The sequence below is a fragment of the Lathamus discolor genome, chromosome 13, assembly GCF_037157495.1.
Source record: "Lathamus discolor isolate bLatDis1 chromosome 13, bLatDis1.hap1, whole genome shotgun sequence".
Taxonomy (NCBI): Eukaryota; Metazoa; Chordata; class Aves; order Psittaciformes; family Psittacidae; genus Lathamus; species Lathamus discolor.
Window position 1 is genome coordinate 3,399,257 of NC_088896.1, and position 19,905 is coordinate 3,419,161.

A 19,905-nucleotide genomic window follows, 5' to 3' on the forward strand; every position below is an offset into this window, starting at 1 on the left:
AGACTGGGAGGGTCCTGAAGGGTAACAGGGTCCAACCTTTCTTGGTGAAGCACAGAATCATCACAGAATGGCTTGGGTTGGAAGGGACCTTAAAGCTCCTCCAGCTCCAACCCCTGCCACGGGCAGGGACCCCTTCCACTGGAGCAGCTTGCTCCAAGCCCCTGTGTCCAACCTGGCCTTGAGCACTGCCAGGGATGGGGCAGCCACAGCTTCTCTGGGCACCCTGTGCCAGCGCCTCAGCACCCTCCCAGGGAAGAGCTTCTGCCTAAGAGCTCAGCTCAGTCTCCCCTCTGTCAGCACGACCCAGACTCGATGGCCCAGCACCCTGCCCAGTCAACTCTGAAGTGTGTCCAGTGCTGGGGAGCCCACCACTTCCGTGGGGAGATTATTCCAGTGGCTGCTTGTTCTCAGTGTGAAAAACTTACCCCTTGCATCCAGCAGAATCGCTCCAGGAGTAACTTGTCCCCATCACCCCTCCGCTTTTCCATGGGACTCCCTGCAAAAAAGGAGTCTCTATCTTCTTTGTAGCCACCCTTTAAATACCTGGGAACCCTTTGCCTTGGAATTGTCTCCGTCTCCTCAGCTCTGCATCCTGGGATGCACCCACAGGCTGGCAAGCTCAGTGCAACTGCACGGAGCCCTGTGCATGTTGGGGTGTCCACTGCCCCGCTTGCAGCACTGCGGGAGCATGTCCATCCACCCCACACTTCAGCACATCCTTCCTGCATCCCCAGGAGCTGCAGGCGGTATTGGTGGTACCCACCAAGAAAGTGGGTGCTGAGAGCAGGTGGGCTGCACGAGCCTCCCCCCAAGCACCTCACTGCCAAGGGTGCCCCCAGACCCATCCCCAGGAGCCTGGCCAAGGAGTTTCGGGTGCTTCCAGACTCTGCCACTGAGGATTTCCTGCCCCTTGAGACGGCTGCAGGATTAGCCAGCCTTGGACAAAGCAGGCTGGAATTAGGCAGCCTAAGCTATTCCTGCCAGGGTAAAACCAGCACGGAGCTCTCCCTCAGCTATCCTCAATGGGAGCAGACGTGGGAATCTGCCCCTGGAGTTTCCTCCAGGGAAAAAGCTTTGGAGTTACCTCCTGGAGCAGAGATTTTTATTGAGTGGCTAAAACCAAACCAGGAACAAAGATGGGATTAAACCCCTGGGGTGGGAGGAAGGAAGTGGAGCCATGATCCTCGCTGTGCTTTGTCTTTATTGGTAATCCCATCAGGCAGGCTACGGACAGTTGTAATCTTAGTAACAACCAACCATGGCACTTCTCATCCCTGCGTCCCGGAGCTCAGCCACAGCATCCAGATGCTGGTAGCACCACGGCACCCTCTGCTTCAGCATCTTGTCTGATGTGCGTTTGGTCCCTTTCTCCTCCCTTCCTGCCCAAATCCCCTCCTTAGCTTGACGAAGCTGCCAGCTTCCAAAGGTTTGAGTCACCACATGGATGGAGTGGAAAAGCAGGAGGGATGTGAGAGCCAGGGCTGCGCCAGCGGGCTGATACAAAGGGATACGGACAGCGCTGGGGCACGGTGAGGCTGGAGGCAGAACCAGGGTGGGGAAACTCATGGGGCTGGGTCTTTGCTCCTGTGCCCACATGGGCAGCCTGCTTTGGGGACAAAGAGGGATCCTGGGCCCCTGTGTCCTGCTGTGAGGCTGCTTTGGCCTCGCACACAAGGCACACGCTTGCAGTTGTCGCAGCGCCCTCAATCACTGCCCCCATCCAGAAGTCTTTTTCCCTGGCACTGCCCATGTCCCATGGGCCTTGGGTGGAAGCTGTTGGAGGGTGTTTGCCTGCACAGGAATGCGGTGGCGTTAACCCAGCACAGAGATGGAGCAGGATTTACCAATCACCTCCCCAGAATGAGAGGCTCCGGTCCCCCCGAGGCTTCTTTGGAGGTCAGGATCCCTGGTGGGGAGCCAGAGCTCGGGGCAGAGGTGCCCATCAGCAGCCTGGCTCTGGGCCTGCCGTGATTGACGGGCAGGCCGCTGGAATCCGTAGGAGTGGTGAGAAGTGCAGGGCCCAGACAGCTCTGGAAACAGCGCTCCCGGTCCTGAGAGCAGCAGCCGGGAGCACCAAGGCCACGGCTGCAGGAGCAGCGGCTCTCGCCAAGCCACGCACATCCAGCAACGACGTGCTGGAAACAGCAGCACAGCGCAGCCCCCACAGCCAGACCTGGCTGAGAGCAAGGCTCCCTGTGCAATGACCTGGTCCTGTGGGGTAACAGCTTGCCCCTGCCATGGCTCCTCAGAGCCAGCTGCGGGGAGGGAACTTGCCCAGACACTGCGAGGCTCCCGCTGGGAGGGACGGTATCCCTAGGGTTCCTCCAAGATTGATGCCTCCAGCTCCTGCCGTGCAGCCACACGCTCCAGGACAGGATGCATTCACACCCCGGCTCACGGTGCAGGATGCATTCACAGCCCGGCTCACGGTGCAGGATGCATTCACACCCCGGCTCACCGGGCAGGATGCATTCACACCCCGGCTCACGGTGCAGGATGCATTCACACCCCGGCTCACGGTGCAGGGTGCATTCACACCCCGGCTCACCGGGCAGGCTCCCAGCCTGGGATCGGTGCCCTGGTGCTGCTGCCAGCTCGGGGACGAGCAGTGGCGAGGCTGTGGCGGGGGTCACGGAGGGGGGACCGTGCCCTTGGCGCCCATCCGCAGCCCGGGGCCAGGCCGATCCCGGCGCCCTCTCCCGGGAGCAGAGCAGCTCCGCACGGCCGGGCCGCGCCGCGCCGGGAGCCCCGCCCGGAGCCCGCTGCTCCGGGCCGGGAAGCGAGCGGCGGCAGCGGCAGCGCTTCGCCAACAAAGGCGGACTCAGGAGCCGCGGGGGCAGCCGCCGGCGCGGGGCAAGAGGGACGGGGCCGGGGCTGCTCCCGGGCACGGCGCGGAGCAGCCGGGAGAGCGCAGCAGGAGCGCATGCACCGCGCCGCACGTCCCGGGGGCTCTGCTCGCACCCGCATCCCTCGCACCCCCGAAGCGGAGGGGGCCGGTACCCCCCCTCCAGCGCTGCTGGAAGCCCCACACGGGCCTGCAGGATGCCGTGAGGAGAGCAGGGACGTGCTGGCTTCGAGCAGGACAGGCAGCAGCCGCGGGGGCGCGCAGACCTCACCAGCTCCAGGCAGATGGTTCTGGGTGCTCAGGTCCTCTCCCCACTACATCAAGGCCGGGCACAGACAGGCGCTACAACTGATCCAAACTCAGGTTACATCTGTGAACACCAGCCCTGCTCCCCGACACCAACACTACATTTCCTTGCCAAGAACAGCATCCTCTCTGTGCTGATGCCATCCCGGGCAGCGGCACTGGCTGTACTTCTGCCCTGTCCTCCACCTGACACAGGCCTGGAGGTCACTGTCCCCTCTGGCTGCTCATTGCTTTTTTACACCCAGCCTTTCGCTAGCGCTGATGCTGCTGTGGTGCTCAGGGAGCTGGTTCAGGTCTCAAGGGGCACAAACCCGACCTTTTCAGTTGCTGTAGATGATTTCCCAAGTTTCAGAATCTCAAACTGGTTTGTACTGGAAGGGGCCTTAAAGCTCATCCAGTTCCAACCCCTGCCACAGGCAGGGACCCCTTCCACTGGAGCAGCTTGCTCCAAGCCCCTGTGTCCAACCTGGCCTTGAGCACTGCCAGGGATGGGGCAGCCACAGCTTCTCTGGGCACCCTGTGCCAGCGCCTCAGCACCCTCACAGGGAAGAGCTTCTGCCTAAGAGCTCAGCTCAGTCTCCCCTCGGGCAGGTTCAAGCCATTCCCCTTGGCCTGTCCCTACAGGCCCTTGTCCCAAGCCCCTCTCCAGGTTCCCTGCAGCCCCTTTAGGCACTGGAGCTGCTCTAAGGTCTCCCCTTCAGCAGCTTTCTCTTCTCCAGGCTGAACAACCCAAGCTGCAGAGGAGAACATCAGCACTGGTGCGGAGCAGACAATCCTCTGCATTCCCACTTGGGTAACACCTCATCCTGTAAGCTCCACAGCAGCAATTAAACACCAGTATGCTGTTCTCATTGACATGAGGTACTGGGTTGCAACTGTCCCACAAAAAGGAAGATGAGGAGGTAAATCAGGAGGATAAACATACATCATAGAATCACAGAATTGTTTAGGTTGGAAAAGACCTTTAAGCTCATCGAGTCCAACCATCCCCCAGCACTGCCCAAGGCCACCACTAACCTGTGTCCCAGTGCACGGCCACAGTGGCACTGAAGGAGGTACCAGCAGTACCTGGAAATGAGAAGACCAACGGGATTATCTTGAGGCTGGGAGAACACAAAACCACCTCTCTTGGGAACGAAAAAAACCAAAGAGATGGGTTAGAAAAGCATTTCTACAATGGCTCTACCTAGCTCTGAGCCATGGGTCATGCAGTGTTCGGAATCGGGTGCTGCTGAATGCTACAATCTAGTGATGTAGTTCCGGAGTCTCCAGGCTGCTGTCCCACACTCAGCTTTTTTCCCTGCAGTTACTGCTTTCAACAAGCTCACTAACCAAATACATGAAGTTTTTTCCACTTTCCCAATCCAGGACAAGGAAGGGTCAAAAGCACTTGTTATGGCCTGGTAACAAAGCTACACAAACCTTCTCCTGGTGGCCCCAGCAGCTTCCAAACCACACCTCACCAAACAGACACACTAATGACACATGAGAAAGAGCTGAGAAAGTCCTCAAAGCACCCCTGTAGCCATCACTGACCATCACTGAGCACACTGTGGTGCTTTGGGAAGCAGAGGTGCACACATGTGGGGTTTATTCCAGCTCACAGGAACAAAAGGGACCAGCCAACAAGATAATGCAAAATAATCGATTTTATTTCAAATAAAAAGCAAACCCACAATCATCCAAACAAGACAATTAAAGAGTATTCCCAGCTCTGCTGGATGGGTGATAAAAGCAGCTAAGGGCAGTAGCAGGGCTTGGAGCTGACAGTGTGACTGTCAAATGAATCCCTAAGCTTTCCTTCCCCCCTTCACAAGGGGGATGCCAGAAACCTCCGGGTACAATTAGCTCACACAGGCATTTCGGATTTGATTCAGTTGAGAGTCATGCTTCCTGCCCCATGATGGCTGGGGATTGAGGGAGGAAAAGGGTCTGGGTTAATCATGAAAGAGGTTGCTGTCTGTCTTTTAGCATTTGGAGACGCTTAATGTAACTGAGAAGACAAACTGGAGCCAGCACAGCCCAGCTGGGAAGAGAGGAAGCTGTGCCTGTGCTCCCACTGCACTTGTGCAGAGAGCAGGTGCTGAGATCCCTGTGCCTGTTGTCCACATGGACAGTTCTAAAGGGGTATTTGCTCCTCTACTCCAGAACTGTCACAGCAGACAAACCTGTACTGGGTATCGGAGAGCCAGAGCTCACAAACCCCTTCAGCTTCCACCAGAGTGGGCAGGACAAGGACAACCATATACACAGGACAATCAGGAAGCACTCAGTGCAAACCCAGTGGGACACTCAGCCTGTCCCTGGGGAGCAAGTGCCACCAGGGGCTGAGGCAGAGTGGCTGCTGCCTTGGGCTTAAAGAACTGAGGGCACTGGACCATATCCAGGGGTTCTCCAGGTCACAAAAGCAGTGGGGTGGGATCAAGAAATATGGATGCCCTAAGAAGCACAAACCTGGAAAGGCAAGAGCACAAAAGCCCCTCTCTCCAGTCAGCCCCTCACAAGCACAGAGCTAGGCACGAAGGAGCACAGATAACTTCATTCCTCGTTGACCCAGCCTGGAAGGAGGGCTTGGGAAGCACCTGCTCCCTCCTTCCTCTAAGGCCAGTGAAACTGCCTCCTTGCTGAGAGGATTTAAGTTAGTCCTGTTTTCAAAGGCTCCTGCTCTAGCAGGACCTCCTGTTTGGAGCAGGCCATGAAATGCCAACAGTTAAACTGGTGAAAACAAAAACCCTTGTTCTGCTACAATTTATGTACCACACAGCAATTCTGGAAGGGCCAGCACAGAACCCCACGTGGCCAAGAGTGCTGAACAACAACATCCCCAATGTTTTCTGCTACAGAAAGGTAACACCAGGTTAGGAAGTCTCGGGTTGCTTCAGATGTCTGGAACAGTTTTTGTGGGAGGAGGACTTCAAAGCATCTTACACAGTAATCACATTTCAGCCTCACAACACCCCTGTGAGGTAGGTATTTTCCTCATCTACTAAAACAAAGAAGCTCACCCATTCAGCTGAGGCAAGAACTTGTAAGTGGAAGAACCAGAGATCCCAGGAGTCTTGATTCCCAGGTAGCCTGAACAGATACACCTTTGTTTTGTATTGGGAAGTGCCTTGTGGAGCAGTCAAGTAGAGTGTTACTGGCACTGCAATGCCTGCAGTCCATTTCAAACACACTGCTTCCTGTGAGGGATGGCAAACACAGGCTTCAATCTGGAATTGTTGGATTTCACACCATGGAAGAGTTCATAGGCATGGAAGAATCCTTTGCGCTATGGATCTTCCCACTGTGCTTCTGGGGGTAGGGGCGTGGAAGGTTTGAAGAGTGTAAAACTGAACCCTGAACACCAAAGGCAACTGCAAGCTAGAGCATGAGCCCTCTCACTGAGGTACTGCCCTCCAAGCCATGAAGAAGGCAGTGGGAAGCTCTCCAAGGGCTCCCTCACCCTGATAGAGCTGAGACTTCTGAGCCTTCGCCCCTCCAGGTTCCCACTTTCTTGCAGGAGGCAGCGGCCTCAGCCTGCCCTGTCTGAGAAGACACGTGCTGTGCATGTTCATCCAGGCAGGGAAAAAGGCAACCTTGGCCAGAAACATCAGGAAATGGGGAAGTTTTCTGTTTTAAAATGAAGTAATCTTGTGGAAGACCCTTCAGCAGCCTACAGAGTAAGTGTGCTCATTTATGCCTGGCTATCACAGGAAAACCAGCTAAGGAGTGTACCAAAACCCTCCCCTCTCTCCATTTTCCCACCACCCCATTTTTCCTACGCAAAATGACTGGCACAGAAGATCCAGAAACAGATCCTGACAAATTCTCCAAGAAGGGGGAGAGTGTTTAAATAGGAAGAGACAAGGTTAAAAAAAAAAAACATCAGGAAGACCAGACAAGCAATGCCCTGGGCTCCATCAACCCCAACATGTGTAAGCAAGTCACAGTTCAGGCTGCCACTCTGCTACCAGTGCCAGGGCACCACTGCAGGTTTACAACACACACGGCTTCTGCTTTCAAGTTTCCTCTCCCAAAGAGCACCTGAAGACATCTAATACCCACCTCCTGGAGCCCCCCCAACCCAGCCACCTTCTGGCTGTGCTGCTCAGATGGAGGAGGAGGAGGATTTCCTTGCAGCTCACCTTCAGGCAGACAGACCTCTTCACTGACACTACCAGCACAAACCCCTGCTAAAAACACCCAGCAGCTCCCAACAGATCCCTTGGGGATGAGAGCTGTACCTGGAATAATACAAATGCACCTACACAGACTTAAGCAACACACTGCATTTTTAAAAAGCATAAAACAACAATATGTCCCCCTCCCAGTCCTTTCAAATTGGCACCACAAATTCTGGAAATGTCTGAAGCCATAACCTCAGAAAAAGCCATTTACGCATGTGAACTGCACAGGCCTGGGTGAGCCCACGGCCCTGTCACTGCTTGGTATTTAAAGCCCAGCAACTGTTATCATACAGTCAGACTTTGTCAGTTGTTGCCTGGTGCTAAATATTGCACCTGCACCTAAAGGATTGTGATTACTGGCAAATGCTAACTTTCTCCCCAGTTTTTGCTGTGCAAGAAACTCTAGGATTCTCCTGCTCCATCGAGCTTCCTGCCACAAGGTGCTAGTGCATCTTTGTCACCAGTCATCAGAACAGACACAGAGCAAAAGTAAATGGACCGTTGCTGTTTAAGGTGTTGCACCTTAGATGTAGATTAAGACCATGAAAGATGCTTCAGGTGGGTGGTCACCTCCACTGAAGTCACTTCAGGGTTTGGAGCATTCATCCCACCTCCCTTTCCTGACATTGTGGTGTGAGATCCGCCGGACATTCAGACAGGCCAAAAGGGCTGGTGTTCCTTTCCTCAAGTGTCCAGGACAACATGTAAACATATGACAGTGTCAAAACAAGGCAGGTTTTTCCACTTACCCGCTGGTTTGAAAAAAAGAGTTCTTTAAAAACTGACCATTGTCTTCCTTGCCAGTTACGTGAACCATTAAATACTTGGCATGTCCTTACCCAAAGGTGGGTTTTTAGTGCACTCACTTGGGGCGCAGAGGGGACAAAGCATTGCACAAGAACATAAGAGTCAGGGCATTCCCCGCAGAAGTTATTAAGGAGCCAACCTTTGACAGCACATAATGAAGACGATGTCTGGATTGAGGAAGAGTGACAAGAACTTAAGGACTGTAGAAACAGGAGTAGAAGGGGGTAGAACAGAGCTGGCTGGCTGCTAACGGAGCGTTGATGGGCAGCTGCCTCTAGGTGGGTGGTGGCATCTCTCAAGGGTAGCTGCGGCCTCCACAAGATTCCCTAATCCTGTTAAAAGAAGCAGACCTGTCTGTCAACAACTGTAGCATTCCCTTCCTAGCAAGACACACAGGATTGCAGCATGCAGGTTAATCGTATGCTTATTTTCCCTACAGGATTGCATAAGCAAGGTAAGATGTCTGGAACAGTTTCTGTCAGCTCACCCATCACACAGGAGGAACAGAAAGGCCACCCATCCCCATAGAGTGAAACAACCAACATACAGGAGGAAGAGCAGTGAAACCTGGGAAGCAAATGCTCTAGGGAATGTGCTGATCTTTCATATTTTAGGTATTAATTTCAAGATTTGAAGTGCAAATGACTTAAAATTGCATGGGATTTTCAAAGGAACAGATCTGCACGTGTGCTCTGCATTTTACAGCTTTGTTTTCCTCTAAACGAACAGGCTCTGCGTTAAGGTTTGTTATCTGCTGTTCGTGCCCTGCCTGAAGTCACACTGACTGCTGAAATGGGATTTCACGTTAGAACAAACCAATTGTTAAAACCTCCAGGGCAAAGCAGTCAGTGCAGTTCTCTGACTGTTTAATGATGCTCTGTACTTGTAATGCAGCTGTATTCAGTTATGAGCAACTCCCAAGAAAAAAAGAGAGCAACATATCGCAGCAAGACACATGACAGCATATACAGGAGTAAGCAGGTCTTTGTGCAGTACCCTAAACTGGGAAGTCAGGCAGGATACAGGGAACCTAGACTTCCCCAGGTAAATTACTGCTGCACACGCTGTTAGCAGGCCACCCAGTTAAGTAAGACTCATAGAATGGTTTGGGTTGGAAGGGACCTTAAAGCTCATCCAGTTCCAACCCCCTACCACAGGCAGGAACACCTTCCACTAGAGTAGGTTACTTCAAGCCCTGCCCAATCTGGCCTTGAACACTGCCAGGGATGGATGGGGCATCATCCACCTGACACCCAAAGCATTCAGCAGCTCAGTAACTAGACAGCACCCTAATGCAGACGGGCAGCTCATCCAGCAGTATCAGTTAACCAAGCTGTGAGGGGTTTGCTTAAGAATTTTGGCAAGCCTTTGCTATGTAAGAAAAAGGCTTCATTTAGTAAAAAAATTCTGAGTTCTTCCTTGCAGTGCCCTCCCAGATTCCCACCGTTTCACTGTCTTTGACCTGGGAAGTTCAGAAAGCATCCTTAGCAACTCTTCCCTAAGCAATATCTAATTCTTGGTTCTGCAATATTAACTTTTCCTCCCTCCAGACTAACTAGAAACTTGTATTTTTTTTTTTAAAGATAAGCACAGACATTTTGGATTAATTTCACCTTTAACAGATTAAGCAGTGAGCCAAACTGAAGTAACCAGGCAAAAACAAGAGAAACCATACAACTGCTTGAAGGTTTTCCATTTGAACAGCAAGGTATCAAAACCTAAGTCTTGCTTGATGATTCCTAGCCTTTAACTGTTCACTATTGATTTGTGCCCTCTGAGGAGGACAGTTAAAATATCCCACCTCTCCCATTAAACAAAAATAAACCACTTTATTAAAAGAGACAACTAGGAAAAGTAATAAAACCGTTTATTAAATAAATAGCCTCATTTTTAAAAAGCTATCAAGAATCTTAGCTTTGAGCAACTAAAATAACTCGGAGGGAACTTATCACCACTGGCCAACTGCTTTATATTCTGTAAGGAATCCCTTGCTCTCCATCCCTCTGTCCTGACGAAACACCCTGTCTGAGGTCTCCCAGCTCTGCCTTGTATTGCCTTTTGCTTGTTTAAAGCCAACAGTTGCCATGGGGTCACCTGGAGGAGCTGCGCTCTTTGCTCACGCAGTCGTCCTGGGAAGTTGTGTCACCATTCCCCATCATGCTGCAGGTTCTCCTCTTTTTCCGCCTGTGCATCATCCCCTCTGTCTCGGAGCCGGAGTCACACTGAAGGGTGAAGAGATGGAACCAGAATTTAGAGAAACCTAGAACACTGTTTGTGTTGTGGAATTTACTCTAAGAGCTATTTCAGCAACCCTGAATGACCAGTATCCAAAGAATGTTCTGTTTTAGATTAGGCACATAAAATAAGTCTTAAATTAAGCATTTAAAGCTCAGGAACAGGTATGTTCTTGGATTTCATCACTGACTGGTGTGGGGCAAGACAATGGATGCATTCCTTTTGACTCCTAGAAGGTCATACTCTTCCAAATAAGTGCAGACTTAGTGCCTTCTGAAGGACTCAGATGCGTAGAAATGTCCCCTGTCATAAGTCACAGTCTCTGTTTTGGAGCTTGTGCCCCCTCCCCAGTTTTAAAACACTCATTTTGCAGCCATTTTACACAGTATGGCTTAGCTAGATGAGTGACAGATTCATATGGAATATAAATACAGAACAAACAAACCAAGTCCATTTAGCAATACAAAAAGAGGCTTCAGCAAATGGAACCTGCAAAGACCACAGGCTCCTCCACCATGTAGTTCTGTTTAGTTGCTTTCTATTCATTTCTTTCGTAAGACATGAATAGAAGGATGAGGACATTCAATCAGGTATGGAAAAAACCAATATAACTGCAGGCTATGGATCACATTCTGTGGTAAAAAGCATTACCTCTGAATCAGAGTCTGAGGAGCTGGAGCTTGAGGAGCTGGAAGAATCACTAGAACTATCAGAAGCAATGCCAGTAGATTCCTGCAGGTCAACTGAATCAGCCAAGGCTGCCAAGTCAGGATGCTCCTGTTTTAGGATCCTAAATACAGTTAAAATGTCAGGGTTAGCTTTGAGAAGTACCACTGCATGTAAATGAACGGGGTATTTGGGGTTTTAAGCAGATAATATGAAAAGAAAGCTACTAAATCTCTTACCTGTACCATTTCCGTGATAGTTTGGGTCTCCCTCTCACTGTCTTGTGCCACACCACAGGGAAGTTGGTACAGCTAGCAAAGTTTTGTGTGATGGCAATGGTTGTGTCAAGATTGAGAACTACATGCCACCAGCCACCTAGAAATACACCACAGAAGGCAGCTCAAAGGTCTGCCCAAATTATCCAGCTTACAAACAACACTGAGGATCTGACCAGACAGGAACACACTGACTGCCGACGGCTTAGTAGCAAGAACCATTGTAACCCAGACTGCACAGAGCCCTGTTCTGTTAAGCTGGAGAGCACTTTCCAAGTAGGGTTCTTATGACTACAGACTAACCTTTCATTTAAAAATAGATGCAAAAACTGCTTCTCCACATAGATAAAAATAGACAGTGGTGTTCTTACAACCCACTTAGACCTCAAAGAAAGACTAAGGAACCAGTTTAATAGAACCTGACAGCTACAAAATCTGAACAGAAGGTACACTGAGGAGTCACCAAGAAGTGCCAACATAATCACAATGCACTCTTCAAACATTAAGTCAGCTGGATGTGAGAGATGAGCAATGCAGACAGAAGCTGAATAAGACAATGCAAGACACAGAGTTTAGAACCGGGAACTGAGAACTCACCCTCTGTATCTACAAGCCACCTTCACCTCCCAGTTACAACGGGCACACAGAGTGCAGCCACTCAGAGAGAATGGCATCTTTATTGGCTCTTGCTTTAGCTTTTGATTTCAAATGCAAGATGAAGCATAACCACAGGGAGGTGGGTGGAAGGTGTCAGTGCCTTGAAGTAGTTCTTCCCTCACAGCTAAGAACAATTCCTCTGCAGTCCCACTACCCAGGCTACAAAATTCAGTCATGGATTTGTGATAGTACATTTGCGATACATACATTTTTGTCTGAGAGTTGCTTCTACTCAAACACCTCTATTGTTTTATACCCTGATGGTTTCCTACTACTGCAGTTTAGTTGAGGATCACAGTCCTGCAATGCTGCAACTCAGGCCCCACTTGTTTTGTTATCTGTACCACACACAATCCTATGCTACAGGCCATATGGTTTCAGTATAGTCAGGAATTAACTGAATAGTCCCAAAATACGCATCACAATGTATATCCCTCTTGAAACAGCTCAGAATAGGGTTTTTTTTTTTTTTGTAAGAGATGGGCCATATAAGAAAGCTAAAATATTCTCTTCATGTCTACCACACACAAAAGTTAAATGTATGCTTTTCTCTCCCAGATTTCTTCTATAATTCTATGATTCCCTTACTGGAGAGAGCTGTCCATACCTGGCACAAACACTGTCTCTCCTGGCTTCTGCAGGATCTCCAGGGGTTTGAATTCAGGGGGCCACGTGGGGAGCTGTGTCCTGGGGTAGATGACATTGAACCAAGTGATAGCCTCGTCCTGCTGGTTCCCCCCCTCTTCTCGTGTCACTTTGATCAGCTCTCTGGGGGTGCTGGTAGGGAACAGACACCAACGTTTGTGACCCTGGACTAAGGCATTCCATGCACTAGTTCCCAAGGGATCGATGTGAATTCCTGTTCCAGAACGAGGTGGGCCCATCACAAACCATCTGCAGGAGGAGATAACAGAATTCTTTAGTCACAGAGCAAGCAAGTAGACACCTTCTCTTCATGTTAGACAGAAAATTCCATCTGTTCATTTCACATCTAGTTGGAAATAGAGGTAGTTATAGCTCCTTCATTTACCTTCTTGAGATTGTTAGGCCCATGCCACAGCATAAAGATGGGTTTAACCTAGAAACTGACATGAACTGGGACAGGAATGACTCTGGGACAAGAAAGTGAAGCTAGCTTTTCATACTTCATAGCTGTATTTTGTTTTAAACAGTTCTGCAATGAAATATATAGTAATTTCAAGGTTTATGAATGTGGTTAAGGCACAACAGACTGTTAGGTTTCTTTCTGTGCAGATGGAGTCTCCTAAGCCTGGGTTTTCCTAAATTCTCTACTCAAACAGATCCAGAGCTGCAGAACAATGAGGACCAAACAAAAGGCACTGCAAGTAAGGAAGACAGCAAAGTTATGCAACCCTGACCTCCCTGTATGCCTTCTGTTCATTTACAAAAGGCTTTTCATTCCAGCATTTAACTAGATGGAGCTTATTCTCCAGTGAACACTCAGGATTTGGTGCGTATATTCTCATTCCCGATTTGCAAGGTTTATTTCTCCCAATGGAAAGCTTGATCTACGCTACGTGTTTAACAACAGCAGCACTTCCAGGTGCTAATTTCCGCTGGAACAGATCTGGCATACCAGCTTAAGCGGAAGGTGATAGTATCAGGTAGCAAAAGGCGAAAAAAAGGCAAGAATTGTTTAATGGGCAGCAGAGACGGTAGAAACTAAAGCACCAAAAAGCCAACTGTACACCGGGCTGCATCAAAAGGAGAGTTGAGCAGCAGGTCAAAGGGGGTGATCCTGACCCTTTAATCTGCTCTTGTGAGACTGCACTTGGAGCACTGTGCAGTTCTGGTGTCCTTGACACAAGAATGACATGGAGCTGCTGGAGCAAGTCCAGAGGAGGCCATGAGGATGATCGGGGGCTGGAGCACCTCCCGTATGGAGACAGGGTGAGAACACTGGGGCTGCTCAGCCTGGAAAAGAGAAGGCTGCGTGGAGCCCTCAGAGCAGCTTCCAGTATCTGCAAGGGCCAGGATGTTGGAGAGGGACTCTTCATCAGGGACTGTAGTGATAGGACAAGAGATGAGGGGTTCAAACTTCAATAGGGGAAGTTCAGGTTAGATCTAAGGCAGAAGCTCTTCCCTGTGAGTGTGGCGAGGTGCTGGCACAGGCTGCCCAGAGAAGCTGCGGCTGCCCCATCCCTAGCAGTGTTCAAGGCCAGGCTGGACAGAACCTTGGATGACGTGGTCTAGTGGAAAGCATCCCTGCTTGTGGCAGGGGTTTGGAACTGGTTGATCTTAAGGTCCTTTCCAACCCAAACTATTCTATGATCTCTCTGTTGTGTGGCCGACAGGCAGGTGATACCCAGCAAGGAGTTCACAGGTTCAGAAAAGATCCATCTCCCCTTTCCAATGCACGTGTGCATGAAGCTGGTTTTCAAGTCTCATTTTCTAGCACTGGTTGTAGGACTAAGTCTGATTATCAAGCTGCACCCTGCTTTCTTCACAAATGAGCCAAAAAGGGTATAAAGCAGCTGTTTGTCACTTCTATTATCAATTCGCTCTTTAGGTTCACATTACCCTTGGAAAGCTGATTAAATTGCAAGCAGAAAAGTTAAAGCTTTTACTAAAAACCAGAAGAAATTAAACACAAAGATGTGTCCAGTACAGAGACATATGCATTGTTCAGGACCATTTTTCTGACTATAACCTGGAACTGCGCACTTCGAAGTTTTAAAACCCCTTATTTAGCAACACTATCATTTACCAGCAACTTCCTCCAGGCGTTTAATGCGTAATGAACATTTTCCAGCTTGCCACAAGACATCACATCTGCTGTTCGAAGCTTTACAACCTATAACTTCAATCTAGAAAGCAAAACCAACAAACCCCATCAACCCCCCAAACTAAAATAGCTGCTGCAGTAAATGGCTTCCCAAAACTACTGCCTTCATTTTGAAGAGGAAAAATTCCAATAAAGGCGCTCTAAACAGTGTAAGTTCTTCTGTTACGATCCATACACTGTCACTCACCTCTCAATCCAAAGGTCAATCTGTGCAGTTTATCTCCTGCTCATATGATTAGGAAGCACCACCCTCTGTTGGATTTCCAGTTATGCTCTTAACTACTGGATGCTCTTCATCCATTTCTGTACCTAAAGGAAACCCCAAACTCTAGGAGGCACCCGTGTGCTCTCTTGCATCACTCTCAGAAAATGGTAACAACCTCAAAGAAACCCATATTTTACAGAACAAAGTACAAGAATTGTGAATATCAAGCTCACAAGGAGCTCAGTATGTGCTTGTAGGTGGTGAGGGTGTGGGGGGGAAGGAGAGAGCAATCTGAGTGAGTCACATCCAGATTATCTGGTCCACCTATATCTTGGAGAAATGATTCCCAGTCCTGTAAGCGCATTCAGTTTCTACTAGTGACTATTCCTGGTGTGCTTTTGCACTTGCTCACAGCATTGTGTGGTCTTAGAAGTGAACTATAAAAAGGGTCTGTTACAACATTGTAAAAACACCTGCTTCAGTGATCTTAAACAGCACCGACTTCATGCTTCTGTCCTGCAAAAGCACAGCTGGGCTACAGACACATGAGAGATGGCAGAGAAGAGCACCACTGTTATTACCTGTTCTATTTTAAACACCTTAAACAATTAAAACCCCACATCACAGCCTCATGTCACCCAAAGGACAAGGAATTTTCGGATTATAATGTCACTGAAGTCTTTAATTACTTGGGAGGGTTCATCTTATGCTCACAGTGCTGTGTTATATTAACACAGAAATAACTTTTGTATCTAACGGTCCAAATACAAGGTTGTTGCATTTGAATTCAGGAATTCAGTGTCATTTCAACCCTTTTCCAACCAGCCACAAAAAAAATAAGGAGCTGCAGAGACTACACAGATGTGAACTATCGCTCTCTCAAAATCATCTGAAGTGGAGCTAAGAACTAGTCTCTACACTTCATACTAATCAGCTTAAGATCTTTACCTTAAAAGGACTGACTCATAATTAAACACAATTCCACACTGCACATAAGCCACTGGTGCAAAACCCAGGAGCAAGTCCCGAGGTACTTCAAATTTGAAAGCCTGAAGGCACATACAGCAAGAAAATAATCTTCAGTACTTGCAGGAACTATGTACTCTTTGAAAAATCCAAGTGATGGAAAATGTTTAATGAAAAGAAAAATAAACCCAAAGACATAAACTAGTAGTGACACTGGTGGCAGAACCAGAAACTGGTAAACAAATTGCCCTTCCGTGCCTCTGGGTTACAGATGTATGCTCATGTCAAAGGACTGGATGTAAAGCTACCACTTTGTTTTATGCAAGACAATCATACCTATTCAGGAAGAGCTGATGAGATGGAAAACACCCCATTCTATGTCACTGTCACTGTACTGTACCTGTAAGGCGGCCTACGTTTCTCCCCTGCGTACTGAAAGAGATCATCGGTGAAAAATTTGGGTACTTTGTAGTCCTCCAGGAGTTTCCTGCGCTTGGGATGCTCTCCATAACTGCTGTCAAAGATGTAGAGTGGGCTGTCATCACGCGTGGTTTCCATATACTCGATGTAGTATTTCATCTTCATCTTCACAGAATAACCGTCATTGTCCTCCCCACATTTGAACTTCTGGTTCCTGTATTTGCGTTTCAGCCGCTCCAGAGTCCACTTCTCCTGGGCAGACCAGCCCACCTGAGCATTCAGCAGGACTACAGGCTTGTAAGGCTTCTCATAGCGCTCAACAAACTCCTCCACTGTTAGCTGGAGTGCATCTGCCCTCTCCACATTATCCTGCAAAGCCAAGAGAGGAATACAGAGCAGGTATTAGGCCAGACTGATGCCCTAGAACGATGCTAAGTCAGTGTGGAGGAGCTTCACGCTCACACTCTGCTCCATACACCACGAGGGCAGCAAGCTGTTTGCGTGCTATTTTAAGCTCCCTGAGGCTGCAGCCCTATTTCTCACGCACACGTCCTTGCACATACCAGTAACACCAGCACCCTGGAGCCGCTCAGCACTCCCCCCACAGGGGTAACCCCCAGGTGGAGAGACCACTTCTGCCCCTTGGGCTGACACAACCCCTGTTGCATTCACCCCTTCGCTGCCCCTGAGGCTCCTGGGAGTTATATAGGTGCCCCAGCACTGGGAGCGCCCATCCCACCCTGACAGGGCCTGGTCCTTCCCACACCCCCCACCACGTGGAGGGATGAAAAGCCACGGGTGCTGCTTGACCTCCCGCTACCCATCCCAACCCTCTTCCCCAGGGTCCCGACCCCCACAGGGCGCACCCCAGCCTCAAGAAAGGGCCCTTTTCCCTTGTGGCTCCCATCACAATTCCCTCAGCCACTCCTTCCCCTCACACCCCACCATCCGCCGTAGGACTGCATCAGTCATCCCCCCCCCTTCCCCTCAGGCCTCCTTAAACACCTCAGGATCCCCCTTAACCGTCTTCTCCCATTCCCCTCAATCATCCCCCCCCCCCGATTCTCCTCAGGGCCTCCCTAACTCCATCAGATCCCCATTCTCTCTCCCTCGCTTTCATCTCAGCCGTCCCCGTTACCCTCAGAACCCCTCGCTCCCCTGAGGGGAGGCGGGCCGGGGATCACCTTGCAGGCTGCAGGGCTGAGGGGGAAGGTCTCGCAGTAATTGTGGCGAGTCCAGTCCAACGAGTCCTTCAGCTCGGGCCGGGCGCTGCGCTTCGCCTCACGGATCCGTTTCTTACTCTTATGGTTCATGCTGGCAGCGCTGGGGGCCGCCGCCGCCACCGAGCGGGCTCGCTCCCGGGGCCGCACCTTCGAGAAATTTCACCCCCTTGCCGCCGCCGTCGCCGCGGCTCCGCCCTCGCCGCCCTCCCATTGGCTCCCTGCGCCTCCAACTTCCGCTACGCCTCGCCCGCCCGCTGTCGCTGATTGGCCGAGGCGGGGAAGCGGCGCTCGGCCGCCATGTTGGTGCTGCGGAAGGCACGCACGGAGCGGGGGCCCCCGGGGCGCCCCTGACCGCGCTGCACGGTGGGATCGCCCCGGGACCCCCCCTTCCCCCCCCGGCCGCTTCTCCCGGGAGGGCCGCGCTCCGCGCCCGCTACTTCCCTGAGAGCTGCGGGCCGGCCGCGTGCGCGCAGGACTCGCGGCTCCCCTCGCGGCGCCGGCTTCACCGCGACCCCCGGGGGGAAGCTGCGCGCTGAGGGACCCGCCCGCCGCCATCCCATGACGCCGCGCCCGGAGAAGCTACCGATTGGTCCGCGCCGCCTCGTGCTTCTACGTGTCCGCCCGTGATTGGCCATGGAGGAGCCGAAGGAGCAGCAGCGGGCCCGCGTGCGGCGGTACCGCTTCCCGGCGGGGCGGGAGGCGCTGGTGCTGCGCATGCCTGAGGTACCGCCCGGCCCGGGGCGGGGGCAACGCGGGGCCCGGCCCGGCCCGGCCGCTCAGCGCCGCGCACGGTGTGTTCCAGGTGCCGGGCTCGCAGTACGGCACGTACGTGTGGCCGTGCGCCGTGGTGCTGGCCCAGTACCTGTGGGCCCGCAGGGGAAGCCTTCCCGGAAAGCGGGTGCTGGAGGTACGCGCCCCTCATCCCTCGCGGTCCCCCTTGTCCCCCCCATTGCCGCTCCATGCCCCCACTTCGGTTCCAGGTGGGAGCGGGTGTGAGCCTGCCCGGTGTCCTGGCCGCCAAGTGCGGGGCTGAGGTGATGCTGTCGGACAGCGAGGAGCTGCCGCGGTGCCTGCAGAGCTGCCGGAGGAGCTGCCTACTGAATGGGCTGCCCCAGGTGCCTGTCCTGGGGCTCACCTGGGGGCGCGTGTCCCCGGAGCTGCTCTCTCTTCCGCCTGTAGACATAATTTTAGGATCGGATATCTTTTTTGACCCCAAAGGTATGTTAATCCTCTCGGGTATCTTTGATTTGTGACAAACTGCAAGGACTTTGCAACCACGTGGTAGCAGGAACACTGTCAAGAGAGCAGGTGTCAGCCTCGATGGTGACACTGTGCTATTAACTTGTTATTCTTGAGGTAATTTAGTATTAAGCTGTTATAAATACCATCAAAGGGTGGGTGTGGAAAAAGGAGTTATAGACTCACCGCTCAAGGCCATCTTCTCAGGTCCATATTGATTTCCAATTACCATTTCATATAGCCAGGCATATTTAATACCTAGAACCCAGAGACTAACCAAGACTGCTTCATCTTCCCAAACTACACAGACTTTGAAGATATTTTAACTACAGTTCACTTCTTGCTGGAAAAGAACCCCCATGCTCAATTCTGGACTACTTACCAAGTCCGAAGGTAAATACTTTTGTGCATTTAAGGCTCAAATCTCAATTCCTGTGCCCCATCTCAGCTCTTAAGCAGTGTTAACTTCCCAGAGGCACCACTGCACCCATTCCAGAGCTCCTCAGACTGTCCATCAGGCTGCTATTAGCCAAATCTTAGGGCCAGTAGCCAAAAGCAGCCCAAGATCATAATCATCCAAGAACCACCAATTTGCTGTTGACTAGAAAGTTGTTACCACCTTTGTTTTGTGAAGTGCTGTAATTAAGTTTGGTGACACTCCTGTAATTACCCAGCAGTTGCAAACTGGGATTGTTTTCACACACTGGTATTTCCTCCCCTCAGTGCTGACTGGTCTATCGAAGCTTTGCTCTACAAATGGAAACTGAGGAGCATTCCCATTCCCTTGCACTCCTTTGGAGCGGACAAAGAGCACTTGGCCAGCTCTTCCCTACCAGGAAGGCATACCATTGAAATGATGATCATGTCACTAGCACAAGCAGATACTTAAAGTTTATTCCACTTGTTTCCAATACAAAATGATACTGAACTGGGAACTGTGTGTTGTAGCACAGACCAGCAGAAAAGAGAGTCCTGTTTATAGCAAACCTCATGCATATTTGGTGGGAAGCAGATCCCTTTACATGCATTGTAAAAATAAAGCTGTTTTGATTGTTCAGCTATGGCTTGAGAGATTTGTGCTCCTCC

At 50.9% G+C, this 19,905-nt stretch overlaps 2 protein-coding genes across 2 annotated transcripts; one reads left to right on the plus strand and one right to left on the minus strand.

Annotated features, from left to right (window-relative positions):
- Positions 1 to 4,782: 4,782 nt before the first annotated feature.
- On the minus strand, positions 4,783 to 18,200 carry JMJD6 (jumonji domain containing 6, arginine demethylase and lysine hydroxylase). Its single transcript, XM_065693856.1, has 8 exons — positions 18,164 to 18,200; positions 17,542 to 17,727; positions 16,338 to 16,726; positions 12,568 to 12,854; positions 11,268 to 11,403; positions 11,014 to 11,152; positions 10,222 to 10,349; positions 4,783 to 8,459 (listed from the first exon to the last, which is right to left on the minus strand). Exons 2-8 carry the CDS (start codon positions 17,668 to 17,670, stop codon positions 8,423 to 8,425), a joined length of 1,245 nt encoding a protein of 414 aa, XP_065549928.1. The 5' UTR covers positions 17,671 to 17,727; positions 18,164 to 18,200; the 3' UTR covers positions 4,783 to 8,422.
- METTL23 (methyltransferase 23, arginine) lies at positions 17,862 to 19,876 on the plus strand. Its single transcript, XM_065693858.1, has 5 exons — positions 17,862 to 18,303; positions 18,383 to 18,487; positions 18,561 to 18,798; positions 19,128 to 19,212; positions 19,543 to 19,876. The coding sequence occupies exons 1-5, from the start codon at positions 18,214 to 18,216 to the stop codon at positions 19,706 to 19,708; spliced, it is 684 nt and encodes a 227-aa protein (XP_065549930.1). The 5' UTR covers positions 17,862 to 18,213; the 3' UTR covers positions 19,709 to 19,876.
- The last annotated feature ends 29 nt before the right edge of the window (positions 19,877 to 19,905 follow it).